Source organism: Ruditapes philippinarum, unplaced genomic scaffold, assembly GCF_026571515.1.
Source record: "Ruditapes philippinarum isolate M1 unplaced genomic scaffold, ASM2657151v2 ctg3744_1_1_1_1, whole genome shotgun sequence".
Lineage (NCBI taxonomy): Eukaryota > Metazoa > Mollusca > Bivalvia > Venerida > Veneridae > Ruditapes > Ruditapes philippinarum.
In genome coordinates, this window is record NW_026862935.1 from 64,194 (window position 1) to 81,164 (window position 16,971).

General features: G+C 33.3%; 1 protein-coding gene across 1 annotated transcript; it reads right to left on the reverse strand.

Moving 5' to 3' along the window:
* Nucleotides 1-12,163: 12,163 nt before the first annotated feature.
* Nucleotides 12,164-16,638, reverse strand: LOC132720644 (pre-mRNA-splicing factor CWC22 homolog). The gene has a single exon (XM_060704811.1). The coding sequence runs from the start codon at nt 16,592-16,594 to the stop codon at nt 14,471-14,473; it is 2,124 nt and encodes a 707-aa protein (XP_060560794.1). The 5' UTR covers nt 16,595-16,638; the 3' UTR covers nt 12,164-14,470.
* Between the last annotated feature and the right edge of the window lie 333 nt (nt 16,639-16,971).

Consider the following 16,971-nt stretch of genomic DNA (forward strand, 5'->3'; position numbering starts at 1 on the left):
TATTTCTATAAAAAGTCCAATATTATTGGTATCAAATGAAAGATTACTCCATAAGCTTTCTATGAGTGCCTCGGAAATAAAAATGAATTGATTTTTTTATTTGTTTTTTTTTACTCTGAAAATAACACTCTCGAATTGGTAAGAAAAATACGGCGTTCCCTCCAAACATTTTTTTATTTCGTAATATATTTTGATAATTTTATATTGAAATAAAAGTGTGCATAACATGATTTATGATATATAATTATATTAATATGCCTCAAAATCAAAATGAATTAACTTTTCGTTAAAAAGTTTGTCATGTTACTTTCTGTAAAATAGAGAAAATAAGAATCCCTAAAGAACGCTCAAAACGACAAAATTGAGAATGTTGCAGGCCCGGTTTGATTGAGCCTGCTCATGGACGGTAATGGAAAGAGCAAGTTATCGTCCACGCCCCCTAGCACCGGCTTAAGCAAAATTCAACATGAACTGGTACAATTTTGAATTTTGAAACATCCGCAGATGTGTTAATATGGCGATTATCATGGAACCTTCAATGTGACACGTAAGTGCCATACCATGAAAAACGGCATATGATCCCCAAGTAAAAAAAAAACACACACACTCTGAAATTCAGTAAGAGAAACATGGCGCCCCCTACTTACTTTTTTTATTTCTTGGTCAATTTTGATAATTTTAGAATATGATAAACAAGATCATCAAAGAAAGGCGGCGTTGATTATTTTAGACTCAAGTAAAAAAATCTGGAAACAAAGTGATCCCTCGGAAGCATTAATCACAACAAACTTACATAAGAATTGCAGATTTGGTTTGATTGAGTCTGCACATGAGGGATAATGAACAAGTGCAACATGCCTCACGCCCCTAGCACCGGCTTGAACGGTCCTCAATTCTCAACACTTAATAGCGCTGGCATCAATGATTTGAAAGACCAGAAAAATATAACAACACTGAAGTGAAGTACGGGGCAACTTTTTACAGCTGTCACACGGCAATTGACACCTGCTGTTGTGAAGTATAAAAATCTGGAAACAAAGTGATCCCTCGGAAGCATTAATCACTACAAAATTACATAAGAATTGCAGACTCGGTTTGATTGAGTCTGTACATGAGGGATAATGAACAAGTGCAAAAAGTTTTTATTCATACTGAAAATACCTTATTAAAGATTGTACATATGTGCTACGGATAAGTATTTTCTTGATTTCGGAAAGGAAATCTCGGTGGCCGCTTTAAAATATACTTGCATAGTTTCTTGTTGAAAATGAAATTTGTGCCAATACATTTTTCAATGAAACCAATAAGAATATTGGATGGTTTTTTACATTTTCAATAAAATTACTCCCTTGAAGTTGGTCATTGTTTCCCCTAAAAATTTCCAAATCGCCGATGTTTCTCAAGAATATATGATAAACAAGATCAACAATGAAAGGCGGCGTTCAATGAACGCAACCCCACATGACCCAGCAACAAGAACAAGTGGCAAGAAGCCCAGGCGGACCCAAAACAAAACACAGGACAGGGCACTAGGCAGAGCACGGACAGGCTAATCACTAAAATGATAAATAATTTGTAACTGATAAGAACACGATGTTAAATAATAAGGTAATGCATAAGTTATCTTCATCATAAATGGTAAAATCAGCAATTTTCAAGTGATGTTGCTAGTGACAAAACTTTTGTAACAAATGTAACATATAAATGTTATGAAAAATGCCGTATGTTGTCCTTCAGTTTTATTTAAAAATATGGGAGAGGCGCCGTTTTATACCTGTCCGCAATAGAAGTTCGTAAATACTCCGAGAGGGGCGGGGCGTTATGCTTGACTTAAAATCGTTTAACTTTGTGAATCTACTTTTGTCATTTTAAACATGTTACTGTGTAAACGTACTCTTGTAGTTCTACAACTGGTAACACGTTTTCTTAAACTCTATTTTCAGTATTCGAGTTTTACGTTCCATTTGTAAAGATCTAAATATCTTATATCAGATCTATAAGTGTGCAAACATGCATATGTATTGCATGCAATGGAAGATACGAACTTGTAAATTTGTTGTCGTTTTAGATGTTAGGTCAGTTGTTACGATATATATGTAAACTTGTTATATAAAGGCGGTAACCTTCAATTAAAAGATTGAATTAAGAGGTATACAATAAAAATGGTAGGCATACAAGTTCGCATTTTCAAGTCATCTTAGAAAGGAACACTTTACATGTCTGGAATTTTGGCAACGAACGCCCTCCATATATGAATACTCCGTGAATAAGTAAACAAAATTCTCAAGAATTTCTTTGGATTTCTGTATGTTCTAGTTAATGAGAATGGTAAACCTTCCGATATTGATGTGACATTGGTTTCTATTCAAATTAACGCTTAACCTGCTAAAGTTATAACATGGACTTGTCCAGCTTCTATGTCTGAAACCATCCATGACCAATTGTGGAGATATCAGGATAAAAATTTTAAGATGATCTGCCAACAGTATTGAATCTTATCAGACTTCACAGAAATTAGTGCTGGCCTGACTCTATACTGGTGACAAACATAACAGAAAAGGAGCGCCCGTGGCCGTGTGGTACGTGACATGGCACAGGGGTGACATATATGAGTTTTTTTCTATCTCGTGCGCACGAGTTACTATGTCGTGGCCACGAGTAACTAAGGAATAGTTTACATTATATCAACACAGATAAAAAAGATGTTTATGTTCAAATAAAATGTTTGCTGCATTGCATTAGTTGTGCCTTAAGGTTTAACCTATATTAGTTCGAATTACTGGAGTCTATGAAACCCTTACCTTCAGTAGGTTAGGTGGTTTTGACCCGTGGTGTTGCTTTAAGTTTGTAATACCCAAGGGTAGCAAAATCACCGTTCCTGTTTAGGCGCCTTATGACCTTAATTGTGTTGGTGTGCCGTGAAACCAAACAAACAAAGGTGGAAGTATAGTATATAAGTAGTCTGGCGGGGCGAAGTTTTTATTTCTTAATTTTCGTGTTTACGTCTTCCACAGAATAATAGAAGAAAATATCTCTAAATCAAAAGTGAATCGGTATCTATACTGTATTGAATTTTTGTTTTACCTGTTAAAATGTCACAAGTTTACAGATAGAATGCATCTATTGGTGTGTTAACACACTGTGTAAAACAAACTGCGCATGCCCCACCAAAAACCGGAAGATGAAAATTAAGAATAAAAACTTCGCCTCGCGGGGTCGCGGGCCGAGATTTAAGAAAGAAAACGGCGGGGGCGCGGGCGAAAACACGCTTAATAGCGGTGGCGCGGGGCGAGATTAAAGAAATAAAACTTCGCCCCGCGGGGTCGCGGGACGAGATTTAAGAAAAAAAAACGGCGGGGGCGCGGGGCCAAAACACGCTCATTAGCGGGGGCGCAGGGCGAGATTTAAGAATTAAAACTTCGCCCCGCGGGGTCGCTGGACGAGATTTAAGAAATAAAACGGCGGGGACGCGGAGCGAAAACACGCCAATTATCGGGGGCGCCAAACAAGGTTTAATAAATGTATAAAACAGCGGGGGCGCGGAGCGAAAACACGCTAATTAGCGGGGGCGCGGGGCGAAAACACGAGATTTAAACTACAAAAACGGCGGGGGCGGGGAGCGACAACACGCTAATTAGCGACAACGCGATGCGGAAAAGTGTAACAAATCAGCCACCATAGTTTTATATTAATTACCTGCCATCGAATTATAATGTCCGAATGTTGTGGAAGTAGAAAATAGGAACTGTGGGTAAGACGAATGCGTGTCGAACAAACAACCAAATTCATTATATGTAATAATAACCGAGTAGCCGTAATCGCCATTGCATCCGCCAAATTTACTATTGATCAGGAATTTTCTACTTGAACCATAACTGTAATGTAAGAATTCAAATGTCTAATCATGTAAGAATTCGCACGTCAAATGTAAGAGTTCAAATGATAAATGTAATAGCTCACATGTTTAATGCAAAAGTTAAAATGTTAATGTAGGTTCACATGTTTAATGTCAGAGTTCAAATGTTTAATATCAGAGTTCAAATGTTTAATGTTTGAGTTCAAATGTTTAATGTTAGAGTTCAAATGTTAAACGTTAGAGTCAATCAGAATTTAAAGTGTAAGTTTTCAAATGTACAAGTTTTCTTTTAAAATCATCTCTAATGTCTATCTGCATATCATGCTGGATTTATCTGAAATTGTATATTTTTTTTAAAGAAGCTTTGCAGCATAATTATTTTATAGATTTTGCCTACAAACCCTAGGATGGAGAAGATATTACAACTTCCTGTGGCAAGTGTGGTCCAAGATGACTGCACAATATTTGAGGCAGAGAACCAGCTGGTAATGTCACTTCCGGTCGCGTCAAATATTACGTAGGCAGCTTCTTCGTTGCCCTTGTAGAAAGCAAACTTGACCTGGTAAGAAAAATACAATATAAGATTAAAAATAGAATAAAATAAGAAATAAATAGAAAAATAAATAAAACAAGATTGCATTTGTTTAAAATGCTATTGTAGCGTATTAACACATCACTAAATAGAAGGAATAGAAGTAGATCATTTTTTGTACCAGTGACTAGTTTTTAATATTGTTCAATTTTATTAACTGTTTAGATGATTCAATCATATGTTTTCAAAATTTAAATTCTCAAGTATAGGACATAAAATTTCAATTGTACCTGTTTCATTCCAATTGAAGTCTGGATTACGATAATTCTTATCGCACGAAGTAACATCAGTTGTCATGCATGTGACGTCATCTACGGTGACGTCAATTCCGTCAACCCATGCTGAATATATATCACCACCGATACCTGGAGTTCCACGAAACACTAACAACCAATCTGAAATATAAAACGTATTTAAAATGTGAATCATATAAAAGGCATATTATATGCCTCAGAAACAAATAAATTTTTACTTCACATGTATTTTATGATGTTTCAAAATGATTTTAGAAAATGTTAAATGCTTGTTACTTGAATAAAGTAGCGATAAATATGAAAAAAATTCTCATTAAAATAGCAAAATGTAAACAAAATAGTATTTTGACTTCAATACAAAATATTATTTCACTATAATTGTACTTCCCTTAAACCTTATACCGTCTCCTTAACTAAGAAGAAACAACCAAACACAATTATCATTTCATGAATTCATATTTAATTGCGGAAAGCACTTGGGTCGCTATACTGACCAAACCACACATTTCTGTTAGTGCTACTAGCGCTAACAAAAGATGTAAGTGTTGCAGCCAATGAACAAGAGTCTAGTAGCACTAACAGAAACATACTGTAGTATGAAAAGGCGTCTTTTGTTAGTGCTAGTAGCAGCCTAATAAGTCTAATAAAAATGTGCTAGTAGCAGCTATCAAAACAGAATCAGGTGCTGTTCTGACAGTCATTTACTGGATCAGTTATGGAACCATATTGTACCACGAATTAAAAATCAACAGCAATGTAATAAAAATGCATTACAACAACAACAACAACAACATTTTATTTTGTAGATAAAGGCCTCCGGCCCAAAATACACAATATAATCAAAACAGAAATACATATTTAGCTATATTCTATAGTTTTGGTAGTACTAACTTGTACACATCCACGCAGTTTTGAGTACATTGATAAAAGAACACGAAATAAATTCCCCCCTAACGCCACATCTGTTTATAGTATTAAATAAATTAAAATGTTTAAGTCCATCAAATGCCTTTTTAAAATCTATATAAAGAACCTAAAATCGTCCGCCCGGTTTACTTATATATTTCTGTATATAAAAATATTATCAATTGTATAGTAACCGGCTCGAAATCCGGCTCGGGATTCATCTATTTTATCAAATTTCTCAGCCCAATTATATAACCTATCATAATTATATAATATTAGAAAATATTTTATACATAACATTGAGAAAGGAAATTCCTCTTTAATTAGAAGGGTCATCCTGAGGCCCAGACTTGTACACGGGTACTAAAATAATATCCCTCCAAATGTCTGTGAAAACCCCAGTACTAAATATCTTATTAAACAATTTACAAAGGACAGGTGCGATTAATGACGAAGTATTTTTATAGAATTCTGCTCCGATGCCATCACTTCCCTGTGATTGTCCACATTTCAATTTGTTTATACTTTTGATGACTTCATCGGAAGAAATTCAGAATTTAAATTCTGATTTTCCTCATCAGTATTAACTCTAAAGTCCCAATTACTTTCATATATATTAGGTTGGTTACTTTCAAATAATAACTCATGAAAATAATCAAACCAAGCTTCCGTATCTATCAATGAAGATTGTTCATTTATATTACCATTTCTAGATTTTAACAGATTCCAAAAGGCTTTGGGATTTGACCGTAACGTAATTAGTTGATGGCGCTTAGACTTTTGGTAAAGATACTTTTATATATAGGACGTTTTTTAAAATGTTGTCGGAGCGCTACAAATTGTTGTAAGTCTAATCACACTGGCCATAGCTTTCGCAGAAGCGGTGGGTCTACCGGTGCGGCGATGGAGATTTCGTCGCAGAAGCGGTGGAAAAATATGGCTGTCGGATAGTTTTTTGCTGGTGTCGGTAAGTTTATGACTTATTTTTACTTTATGTTTTTATGTTCTACTGATAACACCTAGTGAGACTGGAGCCCACATTTGTACTCTTCCAACTAATTACACGCATGGGGTGCAAATCATGACCATTTTATGCAAACACTTCTGTACAGTTTGACGAGGGGACGCCCACTTTTTGCCTAAATTTTGTTTATAACACGTACATATGTACATCAAAACTACCCCTAGATTACACTGGCAAAAAAATCCCCCGCATCGTATGTATGATAATTACACAGAACAACCATTATTTTGGAACTTTTGTAAATTGATATTACCATTTTAATAAAAGAATTGACAAAAAATGATTACCAACGCAGACGGCGGTGGATTCGATTGCAACGCAGTGCCGGTGGGCCCGATATCATTTAGGTCTTTTTTTAACGTTAAAGTCACTGGACACTTACGAGTTGAGCACCAAACTCACCAAAAAATACAAATGAAATATATATTTGTTAATCCTAACACATATAGTTGTTTATATATATATCAATGAAGTAAAATATACGCTTTTTGGCATCATGTACCTTATAAATATTTTTAAAAAACAATCCCTGTTTTAGATACTAGTTTAACATATTGGGGTGTATGTTAACTCACACACCCGTGCCGATTTTGCGACTCCATAAATATGGTATGGCACAAGGGCCGTGCCCATATATTTTGACGTCACGTCATTAGCGTTACTGCTAACATAGTGTAAAGACGCGCTAAATGTTAGCGTTATACTATAGGCGCGTCCAATGAAAAATGACTCTTATTTCACGTTAACGGTCTCTGCTATTTTGGGGTATGTGATAAAGTAGAGGATATTGAATAAGTGTAAGTTCATTAACTGAAATTTATTGCACTCGCCAGAGGCTTCGCATAATTATAGATTTTATTCAACTCGTGCAATAAATTCAGTATTGAACTTACACTTATTCAATATCCTCTATGTATGGGTTTGTTTAAAATTAATTATAATGTATACATTAATTAATAAAATTATTCTTGTTTTTTTTTTCTATTTTCAATCTATGCATCATGCACCCTTATTAATATGTTTTTTATAGAACAATCCATGTTTTTTAGATCTAGTTTAACCATATTGGGGTGTATGTTAACTATGAAGTGCTTAAATGGTAATTTTAACTTATAAATTGAATCAAAAAATACTTAAAGTTTGTATTTTCTTTATATAAACTATGCATTCATTTAACTTATAAAATGTCTTGAATAAATTAAATCCCAGTTTTGGACACTAGTTCAACATATTGAAGTGTATGTTAACGTATGTATCGCTGAAACATGTAATTATATAGCATTAACTCGTATATTGAATTTAATCTATCGATTTAAACAAATCAAAATGTTTTTGTAGATTACACAACAAGAGTCAATCATTAACTAACGTATTACTAAGCACATTGGTCATAAATATATTTTGGAACCTTATTTTTTTTTACCTATGAACAGATTTGTGATAAAATTTTTAATAGCATAGATGAGATGAGATGAAGATGAGATCTGTTTGATAGTGACACTAACTTAAGCTTTATTGCTTTATCTTCTATTTTTTTATTTTATTTATTTCATTTTTTTTTATAAACTTTACATGTTAACATTTAATTACATCAAATTTTTATTTAACGTGTACAAAGCTATAAATAATGCTGCATGTAATATAAAAAAGTATAGAATGCATTTTGAAATAAAATATTACAAAATACCTGACAAAAAAGGTAGACCAAATGTTGTTTATTGGGCTATAAGCGAATTGCACATGCACGCGTATCAAAATTGTCGTATATTTTGTTTGTAAATTGTTAAGTCAGAATTTAAATTGTCGCTCTTTCAGTTTTCGTTGCTTTCACGGTCTGTCGTTCCTCCTTTGGTTGGACAGTTTGGTGTTTTTTTGTTGTCGCAACTTTGTGTCATCTATTGTTATAGAACGTTTGCTACAATTGTTTTTTCTATATGAGAAAGCGTATTTGAAGTTTTAACTGATTATCTTTTGATTATATCATAATCTATTCTTAGACAATAAAGATGTCTGGCCTCTGCCAGACATTAACAATCAAATTTCTATGTTTCCTAATATTTTAACTCTACTGAGGATGACCAAAATTAACAAGGAGGAACATGTACCGTGAGTAAAAGTAAAACATAAATACATTTCAAAACTTTTCATGAAAATAACATGAATATTGAGGCGTGCTGCTTAAAATCCCTAATAATTGTATATTTAGTTTAAATTCCAGCCCATATACTTATCATATATTTCAATAAAACTTACATATATGCCGTTTTGAAGAAAAGTAAATATTTATACGTCAAATATATACACAAATTAAAAAATGTGTTAGAAAAAAATCGCACATCCTTCAAATCACCATTGCAATTGCATTCTATTTCCAAATATTTCGGGCATTATCACAGGTGACACGAGTCATCTATTAAACATATATTACTGGTACTTATTATATATTTTCATCATATTTTTCTTTTTCAACAATATAAACCGCTTCATCTTCAATATACAAAACACACTATGTGAAAATTTTTTTAACTATCGGCCGGGTTTATTTTATTTACCAACTATTTCAACAAATTCAAGGCGTGGAACTCCAGCTCTGTCGTATTTAAATGAGGTGCGCTATGAATGTGAGAACCTGCATTATCCCGAATGACTCCGATTATAGCAAGGCTGGTTCAAAGCGCATTTATATACAGCATATATCTGAAGAGTCATTTTGTTTTCAAAAAAGAGTATATTTACTTTCTAATTGATATATAATAACAACTATATGTGTTAGGATTAACAAATGTATATTTCCATTTGTATTTTTAGGTGTTTGGTGCTCAACTCCTAAGTGTCGGTGACTTTAACGTTAAAAAAAAGGCCTAAATGATATCAGGCCCACCGCACTGCGTTGCAATCGAATCCACCGCCGTCTGCGTTGTAATCATTTTTTGTCAATTCTTTTATTAAAATGGTAATATCAATTTCCAAAAGTTCCAAAATATGGTTGTTTTGTGTAATTATCATACATACGATGCGATGCCAGTGTATCTAGGGGTAGTTTTGAGTACATATGTAGTGTTATAAACAAAATTAGGCAAAAGTGGCGTCCCCTCGTCAAACTGTACAGAAGTGTTTGCATAACTGGTCATGATTTGCACCCCATGCGTGTAATTAGTTGGAAGAGTACATATGTGGGCTCCAGTCTCACTATGTGTTATCAGTAGAACATAAAAACATAACTAACAAATAAGTCATAAACTTACCGACACCAGCAAAAAACTATCCGACAGCCATGTTTTTCCACCGCTTCTGCGACGAAATCTCCATCGCCGCACCGGTAGACCCACCGCTTCTGCGAAAGCTATGGCCAGTGTGATAATGTAATCTTTAGGCTAGAAAGGATAATTGATACTAAACTCTCAATAAATAAGTATTTTTCTTTTGTTTCCCATTTTCATTTGTAACCCTGCTTGACAAAAGATTAAAGGTATTATGGTATTGTCGCTCTCAGAATTTGGTTTAAGTAATTTCATTTATTTTCTCAGACACTACCGGTGGTTTATTTGTTTACTATGATCATACTGGGACATACGATAAGGGGACGGGAAACACGGAGATTATCGCTCCTGTGTGTTATCGTATATCTCAGGATCAAATGATGCAATATCAAAGGGCAGATAATCCTAGATATAGTTTGCAAAGTTATTCCCCTTATTTCTCTAAGATGTTTTCGCTCTGATTAACCTTTTGGTTACGGCTAATTTCAAACATATTCACTTTAAACTTAAATACTTATTTCATATAAAAGTACTAATGTTTCAAAAGGACAGATGATCCTGACAGGTATTTTTCCTAAATTATCTCCCTTTTTATATTTTCCCCCAAAAATACATATTTAATATTCACTTCAAACGTGAAGGCGAATTTTTTTTTATTTTATCAGAAACGGCAAATACGTGAAAAACATAGTATGAAATGCACGGTCAATACGAAAATCGAAAACAAAAAATATCATGTAGTACTCCTTGATCATGTAGTATTCGATCCGCAGTCGGTCGTTAGATATGACCGAATTTTACGATTAACACATATACCGGAATTTTTGTTAGCAGCCAGCCCGCTAGAGCGCGAGACTTGTAATCTCGACCTTGTGGGTTCGATTCCCGGATTGGCCAACTTAAATTACAGTCTTTCGGATAACACTTTTAATCGAGGTCCCATGTATGGGTGCTTAAACAACTTGGCATGTTAAAGAACCAGGGGATGCTTCTGGAATTGGGGCATCTTTCTGTACCTGTAATTGCACTATCTCCAAAATCTTAAATGACTAATACACTTCTAGAGGACTCGCCCATATGGGCAACCGGTGAAGAGTATAAATAAACGCAAATACACACACAGTAAGCAGATGTCAAAGTCAGAATGAGTTCACAAGATTTAGTACATTTTACGATTTGTCAAACACTATTTACGCTTTGACATTGTGGTAAGTGATATTTTACTCGCCAAGTCGCTTTATCTTATGAAAGATTCTCAGTAAATACCATATAATAAGAATACAAATAATGGGTTAAGCTGATATTAACCTATAGCTCTTCAGCGCTTCTTATGTAAAATTCTTCCAAGTATAATTTCCAATAACCGTAAATTATACCATACCCAGCCTTTGTATAATTTTCCCTTTTGAAGATCGAAGGAGTAAGTGTTTCTTGGCGGAGCTATAGGTTAAAACAGATACACCATTGGTGCGTTGACGATTTCTGGGTTTGCGTAAATTATACTATAATCACGTGACCTTTCTTTTGCAACCTCACTCGACTTCGTCTCGTGAGGTTAAGGCATAAGAAAGGTCACGTGATTATGGTATAATTTACGCAAACCCAGAAATCGTCAACGCAGCAATGGTATATCTATTACTTGGCCTTGCTACATGGCTGAAGACAGCTAGCCGTATTGGCCAGAGAATTAAGGCTTTTTATATCATTGCTCTGCTGTAATGAAAATCTTAATCTGTAAGCTTCATTTTAAATATTTCAATGAAATTAAATCTGACATCTTTCGAAAAACACAAGACATGAATAATACATATGTAACGAAGATATTAGTTAGATATCTGTAACCAGTTTTATCCTCTAATTTTTATTCACGAGTTTGATTTGAACTTTTTTCTTATCATGTCCGAATGCCCATGTCGAGTACGTCATTGTGAAGTTCAAATGACCATAAATACAAAACATACGCACAATAGAGTATCTATTTTAAGATAATTTTAAGAACTTTATTTTTCAAAACAAAAACATAAGACAGATGTGTAAAGAAAACATCTTTTTAATTTATTGCAACAATAATATGAATAACCACTGCCTTTCTGGTGTTAAAATGGAAATAACAAAACGCATACGAGAAGCAAATTTGATCAAAGCGTGAACTGTTTGTGTGAACTTCACTCTACAAATTAAAATCTTTTTTAACTTTTGTGACCATGCCCCATTGATCCCTACCTCAATCAAAAGGAAGAATACCATGCAAGTTATCTACCTTCCAAATATGTGTAACGAACCCCTTCTTCGAGCGTTGGCCTGTTAACTCTAAAAGGGGTGTTACGTGAGTTCGCCTGGGCCCGGCTTGTGGCGAAAATAATAGAGAATGATTAAAGAATAAAATAACGGAGGCAATTTAAGATTTAAACTATAACTTTATTAACGGTTACATAAAATAGTCACATATAACAACATTCATCAATCAGACATAAATACAGTAACAATAAATATATTATAACGTTATTTAATCTGCATCAATAATACCAATTCACAATGCAAAACGTTATATACTGTGCACCACGGTTTTAAGAAATAAAATTCACTAATAATAATGTTCACAATTTCACTACACTCGCGAAATCACTAAATTACGCACTTTAATAAATAATCTTTATTTAGAGAATATACACGTAACACTAATCACTTTTCCGTTATTATTAACACTATTCGGGTATCACGATGCCAATATCATCAAATGTATATTATTGCCGTTTATCAATCATCTTTGACTCGATAACGTGTTCGCTACCAAATTATACCAATTGGTATTTGGTATTAATGTTTATAATTATAACACTGACGTTCAAATTAATTATCGGATTATTTAAAATACATGTATAAAGATTTGCATCATCACCACTACGAATTTAAGTTTTAGGTGGAGCTAGCACACAAAATCCAAGTAAAACCTCTGTTGGCATCAACTGGTATCGATACCAGATAAAATTATACCAATATTGGTATTCTATCAAATATTCACAAATATGTTCTTAATATAATTTAATATAATTCATATAGACTCTATATATGTTGGTATATACCATACACACTTTGTTTTAATAATTCATAAATATTTCACAAATATACCAACAAATATTATAGCACAACCGCGTATTGGTATTCGATACCAGTTGGTATTTGGTATCGCGCGATTAAAATACACAGGAGATGGAGACAAGGGAAACACTTTATTTAATAAAACTTGGTTGGTATAACTTTACCTCTTCATCGCACATTTTTTATAAATTGGTATATACCCGTTGGTATATTTTTATTTAACCCAGAGTGACCGTATGAATGCCGTCCATGTTCGACATTGTCTTGAATTTCGCGCCAGCTGCGCTTTTATATGACCTGTGACGTCATTGCTCGAGATTTAGTGGCGCGAGCTAATGGCGGTTCTGAACACGGAAGTAAATTAAAAATACACATTCTTTTGATGATTTCATGCAATATTTACTTTTATAAACACAATTTGCTGCACAAACAGTAAGTTCTTCAACTTTATTTCCCGTATATATGAATATTTAAGAGTTTAATACGGTTTAGTGGAAGTAATCAGCATATTACAGAGGACTCAACATTGCCGATTTTGAACACAAAATTTCCATGAATACTCCGATAAAATATCGCGGTGCACAGTAAAACATTAATCTGAAAATGAACATACATATCATAGATAGACAACAAAATGTGATTTATTATCTAAAATTAACAAATATCAACAATAGGATGATTTAGCACATTTAATAATCTGCTTTATAAAAATAGTGGGTGGGGTAACGAACATATGAAATGATAAACAAGGTTCAAGGCAATTTGGGATTATAAGAACCACTGAATATCAGTTCGTTACATTGCCCCCAACCACTTAAGTTTTGGTCTCCAAAATTTAATTAATAAGTAGAAAAATTTTTAAACAATAGAAACAATCTTAGAACAAAATATCATTTCCTCTAATTATGTAACAAGCACATCTTAATGATACCGATCAAATAATATAAATATTTCATATGACAATAACATTTACACAGTTAAAATGTACATTAAAACATAGATCTATATCAGAACTCTTAAACATATTAACTTTAACTCACAAAAGTAACAAGAAATGCTGTAAGTCCTGATTAAAGTAGTAAACATAGCAACATACATTTTAAGATTGTCTTTGGATTCTTAATCATATTCATTGCATAATGAGAAATAACTTAATACATAACAATGAATACTTACAATTATGCATAGCGTAGAACCTTATGTTTCATAAATCTATATATTTTATATTTAGATAATTTAAATGTCAAATATCATAAGAATAAAACAAACAAGACATAAAATCAACAAAGCAACAAATATTCATGATAGTGTCATTTAAGTGTCTCTTTTCACTTTATCACTCTGAATATTAAATTAGCACAACAGTTTTCTCCAAAACACACTTTAAGTTTAACTTATTCACTATGTATATCTTTATTTTATTTAAAGTCACATCACTTTTATACACACATTTTGATTTCACATAATTTGTCACTTGGTTCATCCCAGTTTATGGGCCTTTAAAGGCACCAGATTCGCAGAAACGACACTACACTGTTCGATTTTTCCTATAACCGCATTCACTAATTCCGGCAAACAATAGAAAGACGCCTCATAATATAGTTCGTACAAATATCTCACATCATGAGGGAGAGTCCTTAGGTCACATGATCCATTTCTAAGGAAGTTAAGAATAAACCTAAAGTGGGCAGGGTCACGATCTATAAAATACTGGTTACCGTATCTTGGGGTCATTCCCTCTGGACTTACGATTTTTGCCAGTAATGAATTTGGATCTTTCGTTAATGTAACACGTGAGGTTTCAAACTTTTGCCCACCAATATTTAGTATAATTCTTTCTTTTTGGGTCTCCTCCATTAATGGTATTATATTCACATTACAATAACCCACTGAGGTCTGTTCCTGATTGTTTATTTCATTTTGACACTCCCCTTGAACAACTTCTTCACATTCTTTATTTTCATTAAATGTCTTATTTTCACTGTTATTGTTTTTCACTTGATCAGCACCACTTTCAATATGATTAACATTTCCTAAATTTGTTTCCTCACTTTTCCCATCTTTTCCTTCTTTAACCATATTGTCATTATTATCAATTTCTTTGCTTGCTTGTTTTGTTTGTTTATTCTCATTTGTTTCACTTTCGTTAACTTTCTTATCTTTCATCACTTTATTATTTATGTCTCCAACATCTTCAACTGTGTTTTGTTTACTAATTTTACCTGTTATGTCAAACCTTTCATTACCGTTCCCTTTAATGTTGCTATCCTTCTTATCTTTATTTTGTTCATTATTTTGGTTTAAGTTTATCGTCTTTGTATTAATTTCTTTTTCACTTGATTTGAACTTTTTCACTGAATTTTCATTTGTCGTCTTCTTAGCCTTTTTCCTTTCATCTCTCCTGTTAACAACATGACCATCTTTCATTTCATTCCCCTCATCACCTTTATTACTAACTCTTTTACTCCTTTCTTCTCTTACCATTTCATTAACCTTAATTTTCTTCTCAACACATTTCTCTTTAACTGTATCACTATTTTTGTCTTTAACTTTTTCAACACTTTTCACATCGACACTATCTTTGTCTTTTGATTTACCAGTTCCTTTCTCATTTCCTATTTCCCCATCTTTGCCTATTACTTTTTCAACAACGTTAACTTTCAATTCCTTACCTTTTACACTTTTATTTTTCAATTTAGTTTTTATGTTAGTTGCTTTTGTCTCACTTTTTACTTTTGTTGTATCATTCACAGACATCTTTTCAATGACTTTCCTTTTATCAGTTTCAACCTTATTCCTGCTCATATTTATCTCTTGGCAAACTTCAACACAATCCTTTAACTCCTCTTTTCTTACTGTCTCTGTCTTATCTAAGTTTAAATCTTTGTGTTCATTACATACTTCAACTTGTGTCTTATTAACTTCTTGTTTGGATTCACTTATTTGCTTATCTACTTCTGTTTGTCTCTTGTTCATATCTTTATTTTCTTTTTTCTTTTTCTTTGTTTCAACAAGTGCACTGTCACTATCACTATCGCTATCCGAACTAGTGTCACTAAGGGAAGTGCAAAACCTTTTCCACGATCGCCTTCTTTTCCGTGAATTGGTTACCTTTTTCTTTGGCACTACCGAGCTCTCTGAAGAACTTGTTTCACTAGAGGAATCACTTGAACTTGAGCTTGAACTTGAGGATGATGTGTCCGATGTTTCAATATTATTGTTCATTTTATGTTTGTTCGTTTCTTTGGTTTGTTTTTGAGTTTTACTTTCAGCGTCGGTATCAACAAAATCAAGTTCCTCGTCACTTATTTCTTCAAGATCCATATTTTTTATTAGAACATTTCTTTTCGGACTTTGCACGGGAGAAATGGGGTTTTTAATCATTATTTTCAGGTCAGTGTCAATGTCCATACTTGTGATTTCACTGCTTTTTACACTTTCCGTTTTATTATATTCACAGGGGGTAGGCCCATATTCAGTTTGTAACCTTCTTAATTCTGTAAGGAAACCAGATTTTACTTTTTGTACCAAATTAGGCATTTTACTCTTTTTCCATTCGGTGAGTTTAGCCGCAGCTCCCTCTCGCTCTCCCTCTGGATCCATTAAAGCAAAATCTTGGAGTTGTAAGTTATAGCACTGATTATGATTGTAACACCTTCTTGAAAACAATTTTCGACACTTCAAACACTGATAATTAAAATGGCTGTGTTTTTCAATAACATGTCTGGATGCCAAATAGAACTTCGAAAACACCACATTGCGGCACACCACACACAACCACTAAAATGTAAAATAAAATCACTCATTTTAGGAACAATAATCTAAACAAGTGGCATACTATATATAGGTCAGATATGCATATAATTTTTGTTTCTTTTTATTTTGACTATTTATTTATTTATATATTTATAAATGCACTTTTTTTTTTTTTCATTCTATTGACAATGACTAATGTAGATGTGAGTTCAAGTTTTATATAA

What these genes read in the sequence shown, in the direction of transcription:
- LOC132720644 (XM_060704811.1), bottom strand. Translation starts at nt 16,594, where the DNA reads ATGGATCCAGAGGGAGAGCGAGAGGGAGCTGCGGCTAAACTCACCGAA.